The sequence below is a fragment of the Oncorhynchus keta genome, chromosome 15, assembly GCF_023373465.1.
Source record: "Oncorhynchus keta strain PuntledgeMale-10-30-2019 chromosome 15, Oket_V2, whole genome shotgun sequence".
Taxonomy (NCBI): Eukaryota; Metazoa; Chordata; class Actinopteri; order Salmoniformes; family Salmonidae; genus Oncorhynchus; species Oncorhynchus keta.
The window spans coordinates 23,338,903-23,360,913 of record NC_068435.1 but is presented as its reverse complement, the minus strand read 5'-3'; the positions used below and the strand labels follow the sequence as shown (position 1 = coordinate 23,360,913).

The 22,011-nt window shown below is 42.2% G+C and overlaps 1 protein-coding gene across 3 annotated transcripts; it reads right to left on the bottom strand.

The window, feature by feature from the left end:
* Window positions 1-2,367: 2,367 nt before the first annotated feature.
* On the bottom strand, window positions 2,368-17,958 carry LOC118394621 (armadillo repeat-containing protein 1-like). 3 transcript variants are annotated; one of them, XM_035788025.2, is made up of 7 exons: window positions 17,489-17,958; window positions 11,335-11,534; window positions 10,740-10,831; window positions 5,919-6,105; window positions 5,582-5,698; window positions 4,998-5,072; window positions 2,368-4,720 (listed from the first exon to the last, which is right to left on the bottom strand). In XM_035788025.2, exons 2-7 carry the CDS (start codon window positions 11,494-11,496, stop codon window positions 4,529-4,531), a joined length of 825 nt encoding a protein of 274 aa, XP_035643918.1. In that variant the 5' UTR covers window positions 11,497-11,534; window positions 17,489-17,958; the 3' UTR covers window positions 2,368-4,528. The 3 variants fall into 3 exon arrangements, with proteins under 3 accessions (XP_035643918.1, XP_052319679.1, XP_052319680.1); XM_052463719.1 differs by lacking the exon at window positions 17,489-17,958 and adding an exon at window positions 16,906-17,303; XM_052463720.1 differs by lacking the exon at window positions 17,489-17,958 and adding an exon at window positions 12,161-13,124.
* Between the last annotated feature and the right edge of the window lie 4,053 nt (window positions 17,959-22,011).

Below are 22,011 nucleotides of genomic sequence, written 5' to 3'. Positions count from 1 at the left end.
CAATGTTGCATGCCCTTACCTTAAGCCCTATTCTATTTAACAAAGCTACAATATATCGAACCTCCTGTAGCTTCTATCATGCCACCTCCCTGTTGTCTGTAAAGAAAAACCTGGCTGCGATAGTTTGTGTGCTGCTAAGTAAATATGTCTCAGTAGGTCCTGGCACAGGTCACTCTCATGCCCATCGACACTTCTTCCCCTCTGAATACAGAGTACTAAGAAGAAGTCTAATACACAACATTCATGAACACAACATGTATTGTATGGGAATAGCTATTGGCCGGGGGTAAATTATCTAATTTTACATAGCTCTGCCCATTTCCTTCTGCTCTTTATATTGTACTATTAGATAAGATCAATTTAAGTATTATGCATGTATTTTTTTATCGCTTTTTCTATGAAAAGTATTAACATTACAAGATCGGAAAGTGTATGTATAGCGGACATGAGCCAGGCTCGTGGTCTCATAATGAGGTACAGTAGCCCTGCCTGCGACTTCAAAATCAGTGTCTCCCTCGGCCCATAGGGAATTTCCTCTTGGTCTAACGGTCAACACTTTGGTATCTTTAGTGAGAGGTCAGGGTTCAGACCCGCTTTGATATATGCCCACTCTATAACACATTAAGAACACCTGCTCTTTCCATGACATAGATCAGGTAAAAGCTATGATCCCTTTTTAATGTCACTTGTTAAATCTACTTCAATCAATGTAGATGAAGGGGAGGAGACAGGTTAAAGAATAATGTTTAAGCCTTGAGAGAATTGAGACATAGATTGGGTATGTGTGCATTCAGAGGGTGAATGAGCAAGACAAAATATTGAAGTGCCTTTGAACGGGGTATGGTGGTAGGTGCCAGGCGCATTGGTTTGAGTGTGTCAAAAACTGCAACACTGCTGGGTTTTTCACACTCAACAGTTTTCCGTGTATGTCCCTGTGGAACTCTTTCGACACCTTGTGGGGGGGAGTTGGAACACCTTCCAACTAAATAATATGAAGGTGTTCCTAATGTTTGGTATACTCAGTGTATATGATAAATACACTGCTCAAAAAAATACAGGTAACACTTAAACAACACAATGTAACTCCAAGTCAATCACACTTCTGTGAAATCAAACTGTCCAGGAAGCAACACTGATTGAGAATCAGCCTGTAGTGTGGTTTTCCACTTTAATTTTGAGTGTGACTCCAAATCCAGACCTCCATGGGTTGATAAATTTGATTTCCATTGATAATTGTGTGATTTTGTTGTCAGCACATTCAACTATGTAAAGAAAAAAGTAGTTAATAAGAATATTTCATTCATTCAGATCTAGGATGTGTTATTTTAGTGTTCCCTTTATTTTTTTGAGCCGTGTATATAAATCCAGCAATTTGGTGGATTGACAACTACACAATGATGATGCAATACTGACACCCTATGTCTACTGTATTGTACTGCAACACTCAATATTTTACTCTCATTTTATTATTTAAAGAAAACTGCTGACTAAGTCACTATGGAATGCAAGCAATATTTGGTAGCGTAGAGTTTGATATTCAGACAGAGGTAAGCTCCTGAATATAAGGCGGAAAAGTAGAGGCTTCCTTTTTTATTGTTCTTACAGTATGCATGGAGTGTGCTGCTGAATGCAGTTTGCCCAGTGTTGCATTGTGAATAAAAGGCAGCGATGATGATGATAGCGGGCAGATTCCCAAAGGGAATTCCATTGATGCTTCTCTGCTGAGGTCACATGGGGCTTTGCTTCCTCTGCATTTTCATTGGGATTGTCAGTCAGTCACACAGTCTGCCATATGACAACGGCAGCACTGCTCTTTTCTGTCTGTAGGTCTTGTGGCTGTCCTGTTTTCGCCTCTACTTCAATAATACACCAACTGTGTGGTGAAACTAAACATAGACTTGATGTATGGACAGAGCTCTTTGGGAGTGCAAGTTAACATTTTCCTTCCAATCAGTTGAGCAGGTCACTAGAGCTGGGACTACAGCAAAGATAAGTCTGTGGAAAGAACCGTAGCCTAAACCCATAAATGAGGCTCTTAGCATAATTCTCATCCTCTGTTCTCCTCTACAGGGCCCCACTGGTTTCAAATGTGGGAGGTTAGACATTTTCCAAGCCTATTGGGTCCACCGTAATAGTGAGAAGAGCATGCATTATGGGAAGGAGCTCAAAGACAAGGCCCTTTTGTAATGTCCCTGGGGAACAATATTGTTTCTCTTCACTTTTTGGGGAATTCAAAACACAAGCAAATCATACAGAGGGAAGCCAAGCCAGTGGGAAACGGAGTGAAGCAGTCAGACACTTCTCAGTAATGTGTAAAAGACATCAGTTGTCAGTAAAAGGGAAATGAATTCATTCATTGAAACAAAACCATGTTATATTGTGTACATTTTTAATTGTCATGTTGAACAAACTGTCATATCCTCAATTCAAGGCAGTACCCTATCCCATCAGCATCCATAAAATTAACAATTGGACATTTCATATAATAACATTGTTTTTTAATATTATTTTATATAACTCTTAGGAACATACAGCTCACTCACAATGGCCCATAACACTACAGACAAACTGACAGGCAGCATACATACACACAGAACATTCCTGTGATTGGTGTTCATACATTATCGGTGGAAAGAACCAACTCAAACAGGTTGTAATACGTGAGTGATTAGACCGTGGATTATATGATAGAAATTTCCCCTGAGTCGAATAAAGCTGGCAAACAAAAAGGCCGACCTGATTAAATGTTAGTTGATCTAATAAATGGTTTCTGGGGGGGGAAAAGCAAATCAATAACAATACAAAGACATTAACATATTTCTAGTGAATGACTTTGTTGGTAAACAATGCACATTGATTGAGTGTGAACAACTATACAGTATTTGCAAATAGCATGCATTCTGCCCTGGCATGATGGTCACAATCTAGTCAGGTGTGATTGTACGAGGTGGGAGAGTCTATAGGACATGTTTTTGCAAGCAACACACAAATACAAGGAGAGGACAACAGTACATTTCTAGACAATTCTATACAATGATTTTTTTCCCCCCTCCATAGACAGAAAATTACACTTTCAAGAAACACTTGGCAGAAACTGAACTTTTCCTTGAGACAGTGGCTGAACTTTAAAAAGGGATTGTTATGTGGAGATTTACTTTGAACAGTAATAAACTCAGCAGAAACATTTCCCATTCATACACTGTAACATGCGCTGAAAACATAACCATTTCAGAAGCTGGGTAATGGACAAGTGATCCATTAAATTAACCAAACAATTCAAAACATTCACTGTTCAACACTTACAGATGACCCTGACAGAAGGCAGCACCCACATGAGTTTAACCACAGGTTTAAGGACACTGCTGGCCAATGCATTTCCAATTAAAATCTAACACAATGTGTATTTCCATCTACATATATTTAGAGAAAAATAATGTTAGGTTTAGCCTAATCTCGGTATGCCCAGAACTAAAATCTTGCGTAATTTGGTCAAATGCTCAACCATTAATGTTTATGTAGTCTGTCCACGAGAGATTATGTTTAGCCTTGTCTTATTTTTAACTATGCGCTAAATCATACAAGACATTGGGGAAAGGAATGTTGTTCCCCAAAAATTGTCAGAGGCTGTACCTTAAAGAGGAACAATCCTCTTCCTTAGGAAATATATCCTAATATTGTTCTGTAATGAGTAATACCAAGCCAATAAAGCATGACAGCACATTGTTAGAGAATACCACAATGTTCAGACTGTGCAAAATATTCATGCTTTTACTGTAGATAAAACGTCTCTTCTCCAACCAGCCACACAGTCCATTAAACATTGCTCATAATCCTCCACATATATTTCATGAATGATTTAAGTTGGCATTGGAATTTAAAGAGTACCCACACAAGTTGATACAGTGTCTGCATCAGTAACCTTTGGTATGTTAAAGTAAGGAGCCTTACAGGCTTCAGAACTAAAGCAGACAGTCAGTCATGCAAGGGCATCCATGTAAACAGAATGAAACGAAAGGCACCATAACTGGACACATGCTGATTACTGCATATTCTACAATACGCATTGAGAAAATAAGGAAGGAGGTCTGTTATTGTTCAAAGGTCAGTCAAAAAGACCCAGAAAGAATGATTTGAAGGATCTGAAATCAAACTACAGGAACTTCATTTTGTGGCAACGATTCTGATGGATCAATTCCTATTAAATGGTGCCACAATAAAGCTCCTCACAATAAGACATTTTGGTTTTCAAATACATGGACCCATTTACATTTGCAGAAAGAATAGTCTAGCTCTCAATCAAAACCCAAAAGATAAGAAATAAGAATCCATTCCAGAAGCTGGTCCTCTCCCTCAATGGCTTGGTGATTCTGTATGGTGCCAGGTGGGAGTGTGTGTAAGATTGTGGGTGCGTGCATGAGTGTACTGCATACCGTTGGAATCGTTTGTTGTTACACATTGCCTTTGGCAGTCCAGCTCTTTGGCAGCTGGGAGCCTGATTCTGTCTGAAGAGGTGTAAGTGGTCTGGGAGTCACCAGTAGAAAGAGCGGGACAGAAAGTTAGCAGCAGTGCCTAGCCAGCCTGCTCCGTCCTGCCCTGTGCCCACGCTGGTTACAGCCTTGTCTGGCTCCTGGGATGGGCTCTCCTCCTCTGGAAGATAGTCTGGAAGATTCACATTCTGCTCCACTGCTACCGAACCATCCTCTGGGAATGGGATGATTACCTATACAGCAAAAGGAAGTGCTCAATTCAATGTGTACCACAAGGTAGATGATATTCCTGGCATACAAGGTCAAGGACAATGGTATTTGAATTTAGATTCTGATTAGATACCAAACTTATTTTTGTAAGCTTCGTCCTTGAGATAAGATCATTCCTTAATATTTGTAAAGACCTTCTCTGGGAATCAAATTGACAGACTAGAAAATAACAGAGATTCAACCAAGGCTCTGTTAAGACAACAGAAACATAAAACTGGAAATGAATTCAGAAAGACAAACCTCATTTCCATCCTCTCCCCTGACCACCTGTTGAGCTTTCATTACTTCAGTTGATGCGATGGCAGAACCCAGAGCCTACAGAGGAAACAGATATTTGATTTAACAACGACACACATCAGCCATGATTCCCTCAGCATGTGTTACAGGGCCGCAGGTTGTATAACTCAACTTAATCTCTTGTAGACATACGTTTAACATCTGTCCAAGGACTCTGAGATTTGATGAATAATGAGGAACAATTGTTCCAGTGTGCAGATTTTTCAAGGCTGGTTATTTGGACAAATCAAGATTTCGCAGGGTGTGCACCTACACCTGGCATCTTTCAACTTTGGGAAGGGGAGGAGACTTTTGCCCCATACACTTGCCAGAAACTTGCAGAGAGTTGGGTTGAGCTACCAAAGAGGATCCATCCAGGTTCTGCCACTCACTCTGCCACTCAGTGTTTGTTATATCTCATATCTCCCTCCATCTAATTAAGCAGCTGCAAGATATTGGTTCTGGGATGCCGAGATTAGACTCACTTCTGGCCTCCGCCATCTCCTCCCCAAAATATTATGTAATAGGACAGACAGAATGTGACTAACCTCTGCCTTCAGGTCTGAGCGGATTCTGATGATGCACCTCTTAACGGCCATCTGGAATGTGAAGCTGATGACACCTCGGATCTTCAACAGGGCCTCTTCACAAAGGCTCCTCCGGCTCTGGAGGAGATGAATGGGAATAACTGTATAAACTCATTTAACATCAGGTAATGGATTACCAGAACTGTCACCTTAGCTAGTAACTATAGCATAATGTATTACAGAACCCATCATTCTTTGTGTGACATATCAGGTTTAACTTAGTAAGGAAGTTACTGGAGCTAGCATGGTGTGCAGTCTCCTTATCAATATACTTATTGATCAGTATAGGGGCACTCACAGAGTCATCCAGGCCATCTATGTGGAGGACCACTGTTTTGGCCTGCTTGTTGGTGGAGCCCAGGAAGAACTGGGGCTTACGTCTGCAGGAGGGCTCCTTGGGCTTGTATGCATCCTCAGTGTTAGAGGCCTGGAGGAGTTCATAGATTTCTGAGGCCAGCAGTTTGGTCTCTCCCGGGGTGGTTGTCCTAAGGGGGAAAGGGATGGAAGATTTTAGTCATCATCTCAAAATAGTGTTAACGTACTGGCTCTTAAAGGCCCAATGCAGCCGTTTTATCTCAACATTAACTAATTTCTGGGTAACAATTACCCAGTACCTTACTGTGAAGGTTTTTATTTAAAAAAAAAAAAGTCAAACAATATTGCTCTTTGCATAGAAGTGATTTAAGTAACAAATTTTCAACTGTCTGGGAGTGGGGAAAACTAAAAACATAGCCGTTATAGATAAACCGGTTATTCCCATATTATACTTATGCTAAATAAATATTTTATTCTACTGAGCCATTTACTTTATGTTGGTATTTTTATCTTTTATTATTTCTTATTGTTTTTGCATTGTCAGAAGGAACCTGCAAGTTTTAAAATGTTTGAACCTTCAGACAATTGAGACAGATTGTGCCTTTGAACACGGTATGGTAGTAGGTGCCAGGCGCACCAGTTTGAGTATGTCAAGAACTGCAACGCTGCTGGGTTTTTCCATGCTCAACAGTTTCCTGTGTGTATCAAAAGTGGTCCACCAACAAATGGACATCCAGCCAACTTGACACAACTGTGGGAAGCATTATAATAATAAATGCCATTTAGCGGACGCTTTTATCCAAAGCGACTTACAGTCATGTGTGCATACATTCTACGTATGGGTGGTCCCGGGAATTGAACCCACTACCCTGGCGTTACAAGCGCCATGCTCTACCAACTGAGCTACAGAAGGACCACTATTGGAGTCAACATGGGCCAGCATCCCTGTGGAAAGATTGACACCTTGTAGAGTCCATGCCGTGATGAATTGAGGCTGTTCTGAGGGCAAAAGGAGTTGGCACTCAATATTAGTAAGGTGTTCCTAATGTTTTGTACACTCAGTGAACATTACAGAAAGTTACGATAGTCAATTGAAACAATTGCAAACTTCAGCAAACTCATTTAACAACAGTCTTAAAACTGTCCTATCGGCACCAGGGAATCCAGGTGGAATTTGTTTTGTAAAGTATTCCATAACTGTGGTGCGTTAAAACTAAAGGCAGATTTACCAAACTGTGTGGAGACAGCGGGAGTTAACCAACCTTGCAAATGGGTTAGGTATCTCATATTTTTTTATATTATTTCAACAGGGAAGTGAGGTATGTTGGAAGCTTGTGGAGCAGAGCTTTGTAAACAATAAGGGAGTAATGAAGTGATCTATGGGACTTTAGTGAGGTCCAGCCGGCTAACAAAACTTATTGGCAGAGAGGTTTGGAACTCTTTCTTATTCATCTATCAACGAATTTACCTCCTAGTGATGTCACCAGGCCGGCCAAATCTCCATCCCCCCAAAACAGGCTGAAATTTAAACTTCAGCGTGGAAATATACAGTATTTAGTCAGCCACCAATTGTGCAAGTTCTCCCACTTAAAAATATGAGAGAGGCCTGTAAATTTCATCATGGGTACACTTCAACTATGATAGCTAAAATGAGAAGAAAAAAAAAATTTATTTGCAAATTATGGTGGAAAATAAGTATTTGGTCAATAACAAAAGTTTCTCAATACTTTGTTATATACCCTTTGTTGGCAATGACAGAGGTCAAACGTTTTCTGTAAGTCTTCACAAGGTTTTCACACACTGTTGCTGGTATTTTGGCCCATTCCTCCATGCAGATCTCCTCTAGAGCAGTGATGTTTTGGGGCTGTTGCTGGGCAACACGGACTTTCAACTCCCTCCAAAGATTTTCTATGGGGTTGAGATCTGGAGACTGGCTTGGCCACTCCAGGACCTTGAAATGCTTCTTATGAAGCCACTCCTCGTTGCCCGGGCGGTGTGTTTGGGATCACTGTCATGTTGAAAGACCCAGCCACGTTTCATCTTCAATGCCCTTGCTGATGGAAGGAGGTTTTCACTCAAAATCTCACGATACATGGCACCATTCATTCTTTCCTTTACACGGATCAGTCGTCCTGGTCCCTTTGTAGAAAAACAGCCCCAAAGCATGATGTTTCCACCCCCATGCTTCACAGTAGGTATGGTGTTCTTTGGATGCAACTCAGCATTCTTTGTCCTCCAAACACGACAAGTTGAGTTTACACCAAAAAGTTATATTTTGGTTTCATCTGACCATATGACATTCTCCCAATCTTCTTCTGGATCATCCAAATGCTCTCTAGCAAACTTCAGACGGGCCTGGACATGTACTGGCTTAAACAGGGGGACACGTCTGGCACTGCAGGATTTGAGTCCCTGGCGGCGTAGTGTGTTACTGATGGCAGGCTTTGTTACTTTGATCCCAGCTCTCTGCAGGTAATTTACTAGGTCCCCTAGTGTGGTTCTGGGATTTTTGCTCACCGTTCTTGTGATCATTTTGACCCCACGGGGTGAGATCTTGCGTGGAACCCCAGATGGAGGGAGATTATCAGTGGTCTTGTATGTCTTCCATTTCCTAATAATTGCTCCCACAGTTGATTTCTTCAAACCAAGCTGCTTACCTATTGCAGATTCAGTCTTCCCAGCCTGGTGCAGGTCTACAATTTAGTTTCTGGTGTCCTTTGACAGCTCTTTGGTCTTGACCATAGTGGATTTTGGAGTGTGACTGTTTGAGGTTGTGGACAGGTGTCTTATACTGATAACAAGTTCAAACAGGTGCCATTAATACAGGTAACGAGTGGAGGGCAGAGGAGCCTCTTAAAGAAGAAGTTACAGGTCTGTGAGAAATCTTGCTTGTTTGTAGGTGACCAAATACTTATTTTCCACCATCATTTGCAAATAAATTCATTAAATTTTTTTTCCTGATTTTGTCTGTCATAGTTGAAGTGTACCTATGATGAAAATTACAGGCCTCTCATCTTTTTAAGTGGGAGAACTTGCACAATTGGTGGCTGACTAAATACTTTTTTGCCCCATTGTACACTGAACAATAATATAAACGCAAAATGTAAAGTTTGTATAATGAACTGAAGTTAAAGATGCCAGAAATGTTCCATACACAAGAAAATGTTGTTTCTCTCAAATTGTGCACAAATTTGTTTACATCCCTGTTAGTGAGCATGTTTCCATTGCCAAGATAATCCAGCCACCTGCAAGGTGTGGCATATCAAGAAGCTGATTAAACAGCGTGATCATTACACAGGTGCACCTTGTGATGGGGATAATAAAAGGCCACTCTAAAATGTGCAGTTTTGTCACACAACAGTCTCAAGTTGAGGGAGCGTGCATTTGGCATGCTGATTGCAGAAACGTCCAACAGAGCTGTTGCCAGAGAATTGAATGTTAATTTCTCTACCATAAACCGCCTCCAACGTTGTTTTAGAGAATTTGGCAGTATGTCCAACTGGCCTCAACCACAGACCACGTGTAACCACGCTAGCCCAGGACCTCCACATCCGGCTTCTTCAACTGCGGGATCGTCTGAGACCAACCACCCGGAGAATTGTTGAAACTGTGAGTTTACACAACCAAAGAATATTAGCACAAACTGTCAGAAACCATCTCAGAGAAGCTCATCTGCGTGCTTGTTGTCCTCACCAGGGTCTTGACCGGACTGCAGTTCAGAGTTGTAGCCGACTTCAGTGGGAAAATTAGCACTTTCAATGGCCACTGGCATGCTGGAGAAGTGTTCTCCTCACGGATCAATCCAGGTTTCAACTGTACCGGGCAGATGCCGTCGTGTGGGCGAGCGTTTTGCTGATGTTAACGTTGTGAACAGAGTGCCCCATGGTGGCAGTGGGGTTATGGTATGGGCAGGCATTAGCTATGGACAAGGAACACAATTGCATTTCATCGATGGCTATTTGAACGTGATGGCAACTTGACCTGTACACAATTCCTGAAAGCTGAAAATGTCCCAGTTCTTCCATACTCACCAGACATGTCACCCATTGAGCATGTTTGGGATGCTCTGGATTGCGGGTTCCAGTTCCCGCCAATATCCAGCAATTTCTCACAGCCATTGAAGATTGGCACAACATTCCACAATCAACGATCTGATCAACTCTATGTGAAGGAGATGTCTCACGCTGCATGAGGCAAATGGTGTTCACACCAGATACTAACTGGTTCTGATCCACTCCCCTACCTTTTTTTTAAGGTATCTGTGACCAACAGATGCATATCTGTATTCACAGTCATGTGAAATCCACAGATTAGGGCCTTATTTGTTTCAATTGATTGAGTTCCTTATATCTGTAACTGTGAAATTTAGCATGTTTCGTTCATATTTTTGTTCAGTATATAAAACACAGACAATTACGTTTTTGACTGCACTGGGCCTTTAACTGTGAGCCCCAAGCAAATTTGCAAATGCATTTTTTCAACAAAAATACCTCTAGTTCTTGCTCAGAATGTTTGTTTCTCTATTTATTTTATGCATAATCACTACATCTTAGAGAAGACGGAACACACACAAAATGCTACTTAGAGAAACATCTGTGTCTAAGGAGATGAACTATAAAATGTTTGACATGAGTTTAGGAACTGTTGCATTTTAAAACTGTGCGTCTCACACGGAAAAAGTAGACATGCAAAGAAACATTTGCAAATAATTACAAATATTTTCTATTTGATAATGATATCAACAGAGAAGATGAGTGAGACAAGACCATCATGATTTGGGCTTCTGCAAGGGCCATATACTCACTTTTGCATGACATTCTGAAGACTTAACATCATCCCAAGCTCTCCCCTCATTTTCTCCTTGTTTTGACGGCATTCTGCGAGGTAGCGCACAGCCTGAAGGGGACACAATCACGATTTAGGAACATAAGAAATGCATTCATCCCACAGCAAAATTACATTTCCACATCCAATGTTAAGGAGCTTGGTATTTGAATTAAGATCAAAGACAGACAAGTCACTTCAATAACCATGTCATTGAGCAGCTCGGCCCGACTGTCTGCAGTTCACTACTATTATTTCAGGCACATTTTTTCACAAGAAGTACTGCACCAAATAGTTTAGCTAGATGTAAAATTGCACAACTAAGACCTCCCTGGCAAAAATGTCAAAGTCAATGATAGATTTCTTGATCTTAGATTACTTCAGACTATTTTGAGGAAGTCTTACTACGTTGTTGCAACGGTGGCTCAAGAGGGACAGTAATATTGCAGCTTTTTTCTTGTTATTCAAGTGAAAGTCTTTAGGGAGTACGCCTAGCCAAGATCTGCTAGTAGCAAACCAAACGTATGTATGCAGACACTTTTAGAACGCAATGCATCCGCTACTTGGGGCCTTACCAGGAGTGCTGAGTAGACAACCTGGGGGTTGGGGTGGTCCAGAAAAATGATGAGTCCCGGTAAGCAACCTTGGTCCTGAACGATGGCTCTTCTGTTCATGGGATCTGCAGCAAGATCCCTCAGCTGGTTCACCACAGCCAAAGCATCTGGCTCCCCACTCATGATGCTGCGTCTTACAGACCCATGCAAGACTGAATCGACTGAGGGAGAGGAGATGGAGGGGCTGACATTAGGAAACATGTAATCTACTGCTGTTAAATGTCTTAGCTAACGCAATAGTAAATGCAATACTCTAGCTACTGTAACCCTAGTATGGAGCTAGATAGCTACATTCCCCAGAGCAACAAATCTAATTTTATTTGTCACATACACAGGGTTAGCAGATGTTAATGCGAGTGTAGCAAAATGCTTGTGCTTCCAGTTCCGACAATGCAGTAACAACCAACGAGTAATCTAACCTAACAATTTCACAATAACAACCTTATACACACACAAGAGTAAAGGGATGAAGAATATGTACATACAAATATATGAATGAGTGATGGTACAGAACGGCATAGGCAAGATGCAGTAGATGGTATCGAGTACAGTATATACATATGAGATGAGTAATGTAGGGTATGTAAACATATAAAAGTGGCATTGTTTAAAGTGGCCAGTGATACATTTTTTCCATACATTTTCCATTATTAAAGTGGCTGGAGTTGAGTCAGTTTGTTGGCAGCAGCCACGCAATGTTAGTGGCGGCTGTTTAACAGTCTGGTGGCCTTGAGATAGAAGCTGTTTTTCAGTCTCTCGGTCCCTGCTTTGATGCACATGTACTGACCTTGCCTTCTGGATGATAGCGGGGTGAACAGGCAGTGGCTCGGGTGGTTGTTGTCCTTGATGAGCTTTATGACCTTCCTGTGACATCAGGTGGTGTAGGTGTCCAAGGGGGCAGGTAGTTTGCCCCCGGTGATGCGTTGTGCAGACCTCACTACCCTCTGGAGAGCCGTACGGTTGTGGGTGGAGCAGTTGCCATACCAGGCGGTGATACAGCCCGACAGGATGCTCTCGATTGTGCATCTGTAAAAGTTGTGAGTGCTTTTGGTGACAAGCCGAATTTCTTCAGCCTCCTGAGGTTGAAGAGGCGCTGATGCGCCGCCTTCACCACACTGTTTGTGTGGGTGGACCAATTCAGTTTGTCCGTGATGTGTACGCCGAGGAACTTAAAACGCACTACCCTCTCCTTTACTGTCCCGTCAATGTGGATAGGGGGGTGCTCCCTCTGCTGTTTCCTGAAGTCCACGATAATCTCCTTTGTTTTGTTGACGTTGAGTGTAAGGTTATTTTCCTGACACCACACTCCGAGGGCCCTCACCTTCAGTACCCAGTTGCACAGGGCGGGGTTGAGACCCAGGGTCTCGAGGTTGATGACGAGTTGAGGGTACTATGGTGTTAAATGCTGAGCTGTAGTCGATGAACAGCATTCTCACATAGGTATTCCTGTTGTCCTGATGGGTTAGGGCAGTGTGCAGTGTGGTTGCGATTGTGTCGTCTGTGGACCTATTGGGGCGGTAAGCGAATTGGAGTGGGTCTAGGTTGTCAGGTAGGGTGGAGGTGATATGGTCCTTGACTGGTCTCTCAAAGCACTTCATGATGACGTAAGTGAGTGCTACGGGGCGGTAGTCGTTTAGCTCAGTTACATTAGCTTTCTTGGGAACAGGAACAATGGTTGCCCTCTTGAAGCATGTGGGACAGCAGACTGGGATAAGGATTGATTGAATATGTCCGTAAACACCCCAGCCAACTGGTCTGCGCATGCTCTGATGACGTGGCTGGGGATGCAGTCTGGCCTGCAGTCTTGCGAGGGTTAACACGTTTAAATGTTTTACTCACGTCGGCTGCAGTGAAGGAGTGTCCGCAGGTTTTGGTAGCGGGCCGTGTCAGTGGCACTGTAGTCCTCAAAGCGAGCAAAGAAGTTGTTTAGTCTGTCTGGAAGCAAGACATCCTGGACCGCGACGGGGCTTATTTTCTTTTTGTAATCCGTAATTGACTGTAGACCCTGCCACATACCTCTTGTGTCTGAGCCGTTGAATTGTGACTACTTTGTCTCTATACGGAGGCTTAGCTTGTTTGATTGCCTTGGAGGGAATAGCTACACTGTTTGTATTCGGTCATGTTTCCGGTCACCTTGCCCTGATTAAAAGCAGTGGTTCACGTTTTCAGTTTTGCGCGAATGCTGCCATCAATCCACGGTTTCTGGTTTGAGACTGTTTTAATAGTGTCTGTGGGTACGACATCGCCGATGCACTTGCTAATAAACTCGCTCACCGAATAAGCGTATTCATCAATATTGTTTTTTGACACAATGCGGAACATATCCCAGTCCAAGTGATCGAAGCAATCTTGAAGCGTGGAATCAGATTGTTCAGACCAGCGTTGAATAGACCTGAGCAAGGGAGCTTCCCGTTGTAGTCTCTGTCTATAGGCAGGGAGCAACAAAAGGGAGTCGTGGTCAGCTTTTCCAAAAAAAGGGCGGGGGAGGGCCTTATATGCACGGAAGTTAGAATAACAATGATCCATGGTTTTGCCAGCCCTGGTAGCACAATCGATATGCTGATAGAATTTAGGGAGATAATGCAGGTCGACATTTGATTGTGAGGAATTCTAAGTCAGGTGAACAGAAGGACTTGAGTTCCTGTATGTTATGATCACACCACGTCTCGTTAATCATAAGGCATACCCCTCCACCCCTCTTCTCACCAGAAAGATGCTTGTTTCTGTCGGCGCTATGCGTGAAGAAACCAGCTGGCTGTACCGACTCCGATAGCTGGCTGTACCGTCTCAAGTGAGCCATGTTTCCGTGAAGCAAAGAACGTTACAGTCTGATGTCTCTCTGGAATGCTACCCTTGCTCGGATTTCATCTACCTTGTTGTCAAGAGCCTGGACATTGGCGAGTAGCATGCTCGAGAGCGGTGCGCGATGTGCCCGTCTCAGGAACCTGACCAGAAGACCGCTTCGTCTGCCCCTTTTACGGCGACGTTGTTTTGGTTCGCCGGCTGGGATCCGAACCATTGTCCTAGGTGGTGGGCAAAACAGAGGATCTGCTTCGGGAAAGTTGTATTCCTGGTCGTAATGATGGTGAGTTGACGTTGCTCTTTTATCCAATAGTTCCTCCCGACTATATGTAATAAAACCTTAGATTACCTGGGGTAGCAACGTAAGAAATAACACAGGAAAAAAATAAATAAATACTGCATAGTTTCCTAGGAACGCGAAGCGAGGAGGCCATCTCTGTCGGCGCCGGAAGTTGTAAATAATGTGTGTTTAGGGGACATACAGTGTCTTCAGAAAGTATTCTCACCTTTGACTTTTTCCACATTTTGTTGCGTTACAGCCTGAATTTGAAATGGCTTAAATTGAGATTTAGGGTCACTGATCTACACACAATACCCCATAATGTCAAAGTGGAACTATGTTTTTAGAAATGTTTACAAATTAAAAGCTGAAATTTATTGAGTCAATAAGTATTCAACTTGAAGGCACTGTACCTAGATTAACTGTTACTGCCAGGATCAAAATTAGACAAAAAGTGCTCTTGGTAGCTAGCTATCTATCTATCTATCTATCTATCTAGCCCTCGGCAACTAGGTGGTGTTCTGCATTCTCCCTACAGCTTTCAGCCATTAGTTCTCCTTCTTCAATGAGGTTTAACGGCTTCCAATAAATGTTGCATTACTGCCACCTACCAGACTGGAGTATAACTTCCTTATACTTGCTTTGCTTAATTATTTTGATCTCAAAAGAAAAAACAACAAATACCCTACCATCTAACAATACATTCACAAACAAATAATTAATACCATACTATGCTATTTAAATGCATTTAGTCCTACTTCAGGCCAACAGCCTGAAAGGATGGTACACCACCACTTAACACTCTTTGGACACAGTGTTAACAACCATCCAGGCAAGCTTCAATGCCATACAACTCTCCTTCCGTGGCCTCCAATTGCTCTTAAATACAAGTAAAACTAAATGCATGCTCTTCAACCGATCGCTACCTGCACCTACCCGCCTGTCCAACATCACTACTCTGGACGGCTCTGACTTAGAATACGTGGACAACTACAAATACTTAGGTGTCTCTCCTTCCAGACCCATATCAAACATCTCCAATCCAAAGTTAAATCTAGAATTGTCTTCCTATTTCGCAACCTTCACTCATACTGCCAAACATACCCATGTAAAACTGACCATCCTACCAATCCTCGACTTTGGCGATGTCATTTACAAAATAGCCTCCAATACCCTACTCAACAAATTGGATGCAGTCTATCACAGTGCAATCCGTTTTGTCACCAAAGCCCCATATACTACCCACCATTGCGACCTGTACGCTCTCGTTGGATGGCCCTCGCTTCATACTCGTCACCAAACCCACTGGCTCCAGGTCATCTACAAGACCCTGCTAGGTAATGTCCCCCCTTATCTCAGCTCGCTGGTCACCATAGCATCTCCCACCTGTAGCACACACTCCAGCAGGTATATCTCTCTAGTCACCCCCAAAACCAATTATTTCTTTGGCCGCCTCTCCTTCCAGTTCTCTGCTGCCAATGACTGGAACGAACTACAAAAATCTCTGAAACTGGAAACACTTATCTCCCTCACTAGCTTTAAGCACCAACTGTCAGAGCAGCTCACAGATTACTGCACCTGTACATAGCCCACCTATAATTTAGCCCAAACGCTTACCTCTTTCCCAACTGTATTCAATTAATTAATTTATTTTGCTCCTTTGCACCCCATTATTTTTATTTCTACTTTGCACATTCTTCCATTGCAAAACTACCATTCCAGTGTTTTACTTGCTATATTGTATTTACTTTGCCACCATGGCCTTTTTTGCCTTTACCTCCCTTATCTCACCTCATTTGCTCACATCGTATATAGACTTGTTTATACTGTATTATTGACTGTATGTTTGTTTTACTCCCTGTGTAACTCTGTGTCGTTGTATCTGTCGAACTGCTTTGCTTTATCTTGGCCAGGTCGCAATTGTAAATGAGAACTTGTTCTCAACTTGTCTTCCCGGTTAAATAAAGGTGAAGTAAAATAAAAACACACAATGTAACTCTTCTGACTTGAAGTCTCACACACCCAAATACCTCTCTGCAGCTGCCACCACAACCTCTATTTTCTACGGCTTACGTCCCATCCCTGCTGTGCAGTTGATAACTATTACTATAAATGCCAAAAATCCAATCTTACTGAAATATATCACTTGTTGGTTTATCCCTCTGTACTGGTACAGATCTACTACTTACACCACTCCTCTCAGGATCCCTCCCCCTTGACCCATCGTCCCCTACTTTCTCAGCATATGACAACTTCTGCACTACTCTAACCCTGGAAACCTCAACCTGCCTCTCGCACGGGTCTGCCATTCGTTTTGCCCCCGACTACCTTGTGAATTACAATCCCAAAGTTATGTTTTAACGTTTAGAAAACGTCAATAATCATTGCTTGGGTACAACATTCTAAACACATGGCCCTTATTTAAAAAATAAAATAAAACTAACACTTACGTAGCAGTTTTGTACAGATCCATACAACTAGATGCCTCCATCTGATTAAACGGCCCATCCGCTACACATTAGTTCATTAGCACAGGTGGCCCCCTCTTTTATAAACAAGCACTGTAACAGAGATATGGCCGTGTGCGAACACTAACCCTATAAGAGGTGTGTACTAAACCATTTGAAAATAATTTCTCGCTGATATGAAAAATCGTTCCTAATAACACATGTTAAGATTGAGCATCCGTGCTCCTAACAAAACTCCCCCCGTACAGAAGACACCTTCGTCCAATGAGTCTTGTATAATGGAACTGTATGGTTAAGGGCGTGTTTGGAGGACAGGCGAGTGAGTTTATAACATTATTGTGGAAAATATAGCTAGCTAACGTTAGTACATTTATTTACCTAGATACTGTTAACTATTGGCTGAGTGTAACTTAATTGTTACCAAACTTGCAAGATTATTCACCATTGTTTTGCATGCAATTACAACAGTATTTAGCAAAACAAGGGCTCAAATCATTGAATACCGCGAACATCTCTAGTTAGCATTGCCAGCTAGCTAACATTTTCTAGCAAAACAGCCGCATACCTTCAAATAAATGGTTCTTCCGACCAGCACAATGTGCACACAGCGTCAGAGAAAGACAGCATGAAGCAAATCCGACGGGTGAAATAACACATTTAGCTTTTTTTTAACATGTTATTCCATTACAGAAATCTGGTATTCGGCAAGCCACAAACAGGACTTTTTTTCCTTGGTGAGCAGGGTCGTCAGTAGTTAACGCAACCACACAGTCATAAACCGTGCCTATTTTTAAAATGTATCTTCTTGAAATCTGATTTTAGAGCTATCATTAACTACACTGTTATCTTTAAATGAAGACCAAAAAGTACATTTTTGTTTTCATATTTAAAAAAAAAAAAGATCTATACAGTTTTACGGAATTTTGCCTTTGTGGATGTGTTGTCGAAGCGGCCACTCTCCACTATAAACGTCTCTGATTGGCCGTTGGAGGCGACATGCCATTCAGCTGCATTGTTCTTGAAGTGGAAGAGCCGACGCCCTGTGCTTGATGTTGGGCGTGTTCGAAGCGGATAGTGCAGCCGACTTCCGACGGACTAATCTGCAAATCACCTTCCATTATAAATAGCTACTAATTTTTATTTGTAGATCAGTCAGTCACATGATACATCTATATGCTCTCATTCAGTACTGTATGGTGCTGCCTGACAAAAATGCATACGGTTACATGTTTTTTAAATGTTGTGGCTATTCTAATCGGCTCAAGGGAAACAAGTGGGCTCAGACATCGATTTTATTTTTTTGGGGGGGTTTCAAGGTTCCTTAAAGGATGTTCAAATCAAAGTTTATTTGTCACCTGTGCCGAATACAACCTTAGTGAAATGCTTACTTACACGCTCTAACCAACAGTGCAATTTTTAAGTAAAGAAATAGGTATTAGGTAAACAATAGATAAGTAAAGACATAAAATAAAAAACTGTGAAAAGACTGAATAACAGTAGTGAGGCTATATACAGGCACTGGTTAGTCGGGCTAATTGAGGTAGTATGTACATGTAGGTATGGTTAAAGTGACTATGCATATATGATAAACAGAGAGTAGCAGTATCGTAAAAGAGGGGTTGGTGGGTGGCGGGACACAATGCAAATAGTCCGGGTAGCCATTTGATTACCTGTTCAGGAGTCTTATGGCTTGGGGGTAAAAGCTGGTGAGAAGCCTTTTGGTCCTAGGCTTGGCGCTCCGGAACCGCTTGCCATGCGGTAGTATAGAGAACAGTCTATGTCTAGGGTGGCTGGGGTCTTTGACACATTTTAGGGCCTTCCTCTGACACCGCCTGGTGTAGAGGTCCTGGATGGCAGGCAACTTAGCCCCAGTGATGTACTGGGCCGTACTGACCCTCTGCAGTGCCTTGCAGTCAGAGGCCGAGCAGTTGCCGTACCAGGCAGTGATGCAACCAGTCAGGATGCTCTCTGTTGCAGCTGTAGAACCATTTGAGGATCTGAGGACCCATGCCAAATCTATTTAGTTTCCTGAGGGGGAATAGGCTTTGTCGTGCACTCTTCACGACTGTCTTGGTGTGTTTGGACCATTCTAGTTTGTTGGTGATGTGGACACCAAGGTACTTGAAGCTCTCAACCTGCTCCACTACAGCCCTGTCAATGAGAAAGGGGGGTGCTCTGCCCTCCTTTTCCTGTAGTCCACAATCATCTCCTTAGTCTTGGTTACGTTGTGGGATAAGTTGTTATTCTGACACCACCCAGCCTAAAACCCAAAACAGCTTGCAATGCAGATGTAGAAGCACGGTGGCTAGGAAAAACTCCCTAGAAATACAGAAACCTAGGAAGAAACCTAGAGAGGAACCAGGCTCTGAGGGGTGGCTAGTCGTCTTGCCGGGTGGAGATTATAACAGAACATGGCCAAGATGTTGAAACGTTCATAGATGACCAGCAGGGACATATAATAATAATCACAGTGGTTGTAGAGGGTGCAACAGGTCAGCACCTCAGGAGTAAATGTCAGTTGGCTTTTCAAAGCCGATCATTCAGTTAGAGATAGTTAGAGTTAGAGACAGCAGGTGCGGTAGAGAGAGATTCCAAAACAGCAGGTCTGGGACAAGGTAGCACGTCCAGTCTTTAAAGTCTTTGACGGGGCCCAGGACATGACCCACTGGAAAAAAACAGGTAAAATCAATGTTATTTCCAAAGAATTTCAACCCCCAATATTAAATGTGATGATGTTGAATCAACGTGGAAAATTGATTGGATTTTTAAAAAGTAATCAATGTATGGGAATTTTGTCTTTTTTTCACCTACATCCAATGACATGGTGATATATTTAGTTGATTTCACATTGAATTCACGTTAGTTGACAACTTAACCAAATATAATCAAAACTAGATGTTGAACTGACATCTGTGCCCAGTGGGGAGTGTGTCCTATCAGGGTAGCCAGTGGTGGTTGTAGTTCTGGGGTTTGACCAGCTTCCACAGCTAACTGGTCATTCTGGGCAAGCTGCAGCAACAAGGGCAGTATCCTTCCTGTATGACTGGGTGGGTATTGGGGCTGTGGGGTGATCAGTTTCCATTTCTATAGTTCGGTATAGGCAGTTAGTAGATGCAGCTTGCATGCCAATGAGACCCATTGACCAACTGAAATGTTATCACAGCCTTTATTATGCTGGGGATACTCCAGTTGTGGAATGGTTGGTTGTCTGTTTGTGAAGGAAAGTCTGAAAGGGCTGTCACAAACATACTTGCTTTTAGATCTTTCCAATGCCTAATGTGTAGTAACCTTTATTACCTAGGCAAGTCGGTTAAGAACAAATTCCTATTTACAATGACGGCCTACCCCGGCCAAACCCAGACAACGCTGGGCCAATTGTGCGCCGCCCTATGGGACTCCCAATCACAGCCGGATGTGATACAGCCTGGATTCAAACCAGGGACTGTAGTGATGCCTCTTGCACTGAGATGCAGTGCCTAGACCACTGCATCACTCAGGAGCCCTTATTGGCCTGTGGGTGGAGTTTTTTATGTTGAATGTGGCAAAAAGTCCTGCAGGTCACGTCCTACGTATTTCTTTATATTCCTTTGGAAGTCGGGTAGGATTATAATTTGGCCGATATTAACTGTGGGTTGTTGGCATTGATTACAGACTGGAGCACACCCAGCAGGAGATGTGGAGAGTGAACCTGTGAGGGTGACCTCAGGTTACTTAGAGGTTACTTGGTGTAGCGAGGTCATATACTACTATAGCACAGCTCCACACACATATACACTACCGTTCAAAAGTTTGGGGTCACTTAGAAATGTCCTTGTTTTTGAACGAAAAGCACATTCTTTGTCCATTAAAATAACATCAAATTGATCAGAAATACTGTGTAGACATTGTTAATGTTGTAAATGACTAATGTAGCTGGAAACGGCAGATTTTTTATGGAATATCTACATAGGTCCATTATCAGCAACTATCACTGCTGTGTTCCGGTGACACGTTGTGTTGGCTAATTGATCATTATAAAACCCTTCTGCAATTATGTTAGCACAGCTGAAAACGGTTGTTCTGATTAAAGAATCTGGAGCATCAGCATTTGTGGGTTCGATTACAGGCTCAAAAAGGCCAGAAACAAATAATTTAACAAACTATTTAATGAAGCTGCCAGTTGAGGACTTGTGAGGCATCTGTTTCTCAAACTAGACACTCAAATGTACTTGTCCTCTTGCTCAGTTGTGCACCGGGGCCTCCCACTCTTCTTTCTATTCTGGTTAGAGCCAGTTTGAGCTGTTCTGTGAATGGAGTAGTACACAGCGTTGTACAAGATCTTCAGTTTCTTGATAATTTCTCGCATGGAATAGCCTTCATTTCTCAGAACAAGAATAGACTGACGAGTTTCATTCGAAAGTCTTTGTTTCTGGCCATTGTAGAGCTAGGGAGAGTGTCAGTGTCCAGGGTTGGACATTATTTTTCCTTTCATTAGAGCCTCCCAGTTGCCTCATTGATCCTCAAAGAAGCTTGTGACATGAAATGCTTGGACTTGCCATGCCAAGCAGTCTGTTGCCTTTTTATATATCTAGACAAAGATGTTTTGAGTGTATATGGTGGCCATTTTCGATTCCTAACATATTTGAAGTACACAAAAATATTGAGTTCAGGTACACACAACAAAACAAATCTAATTTAAAACATGTACATATACAGGTGATTAAACAACCATTTAACAGTATTGTAGCAGACATATTGAATTTAGAGAAAAATCTAATGGGGGCTCCTAACATATTTGCAAGACTAGGGGCTGAACATGTAACAATCCACAGAGTAACCTTTGACTGAATTTGTTTGACAGTTTTCAGTGTCTGAGCTGATAGCAATAGCCACAACATCAACACATGTAACTGTATGCGTTTGTTGTCAGGGAGGACCATACAGCATTGAATGAAAGCAAAGTTCATAAATATTCATAGTTGATATTTACACCTATTGTATGTGTGCTTACATGTCTATATACCCAAAATGCTTAATATATCCTAATGCTGTGTGTGTATATCTATCAATTGAACCACTTGTAATAAAATGTTTACAACCATCCATTTC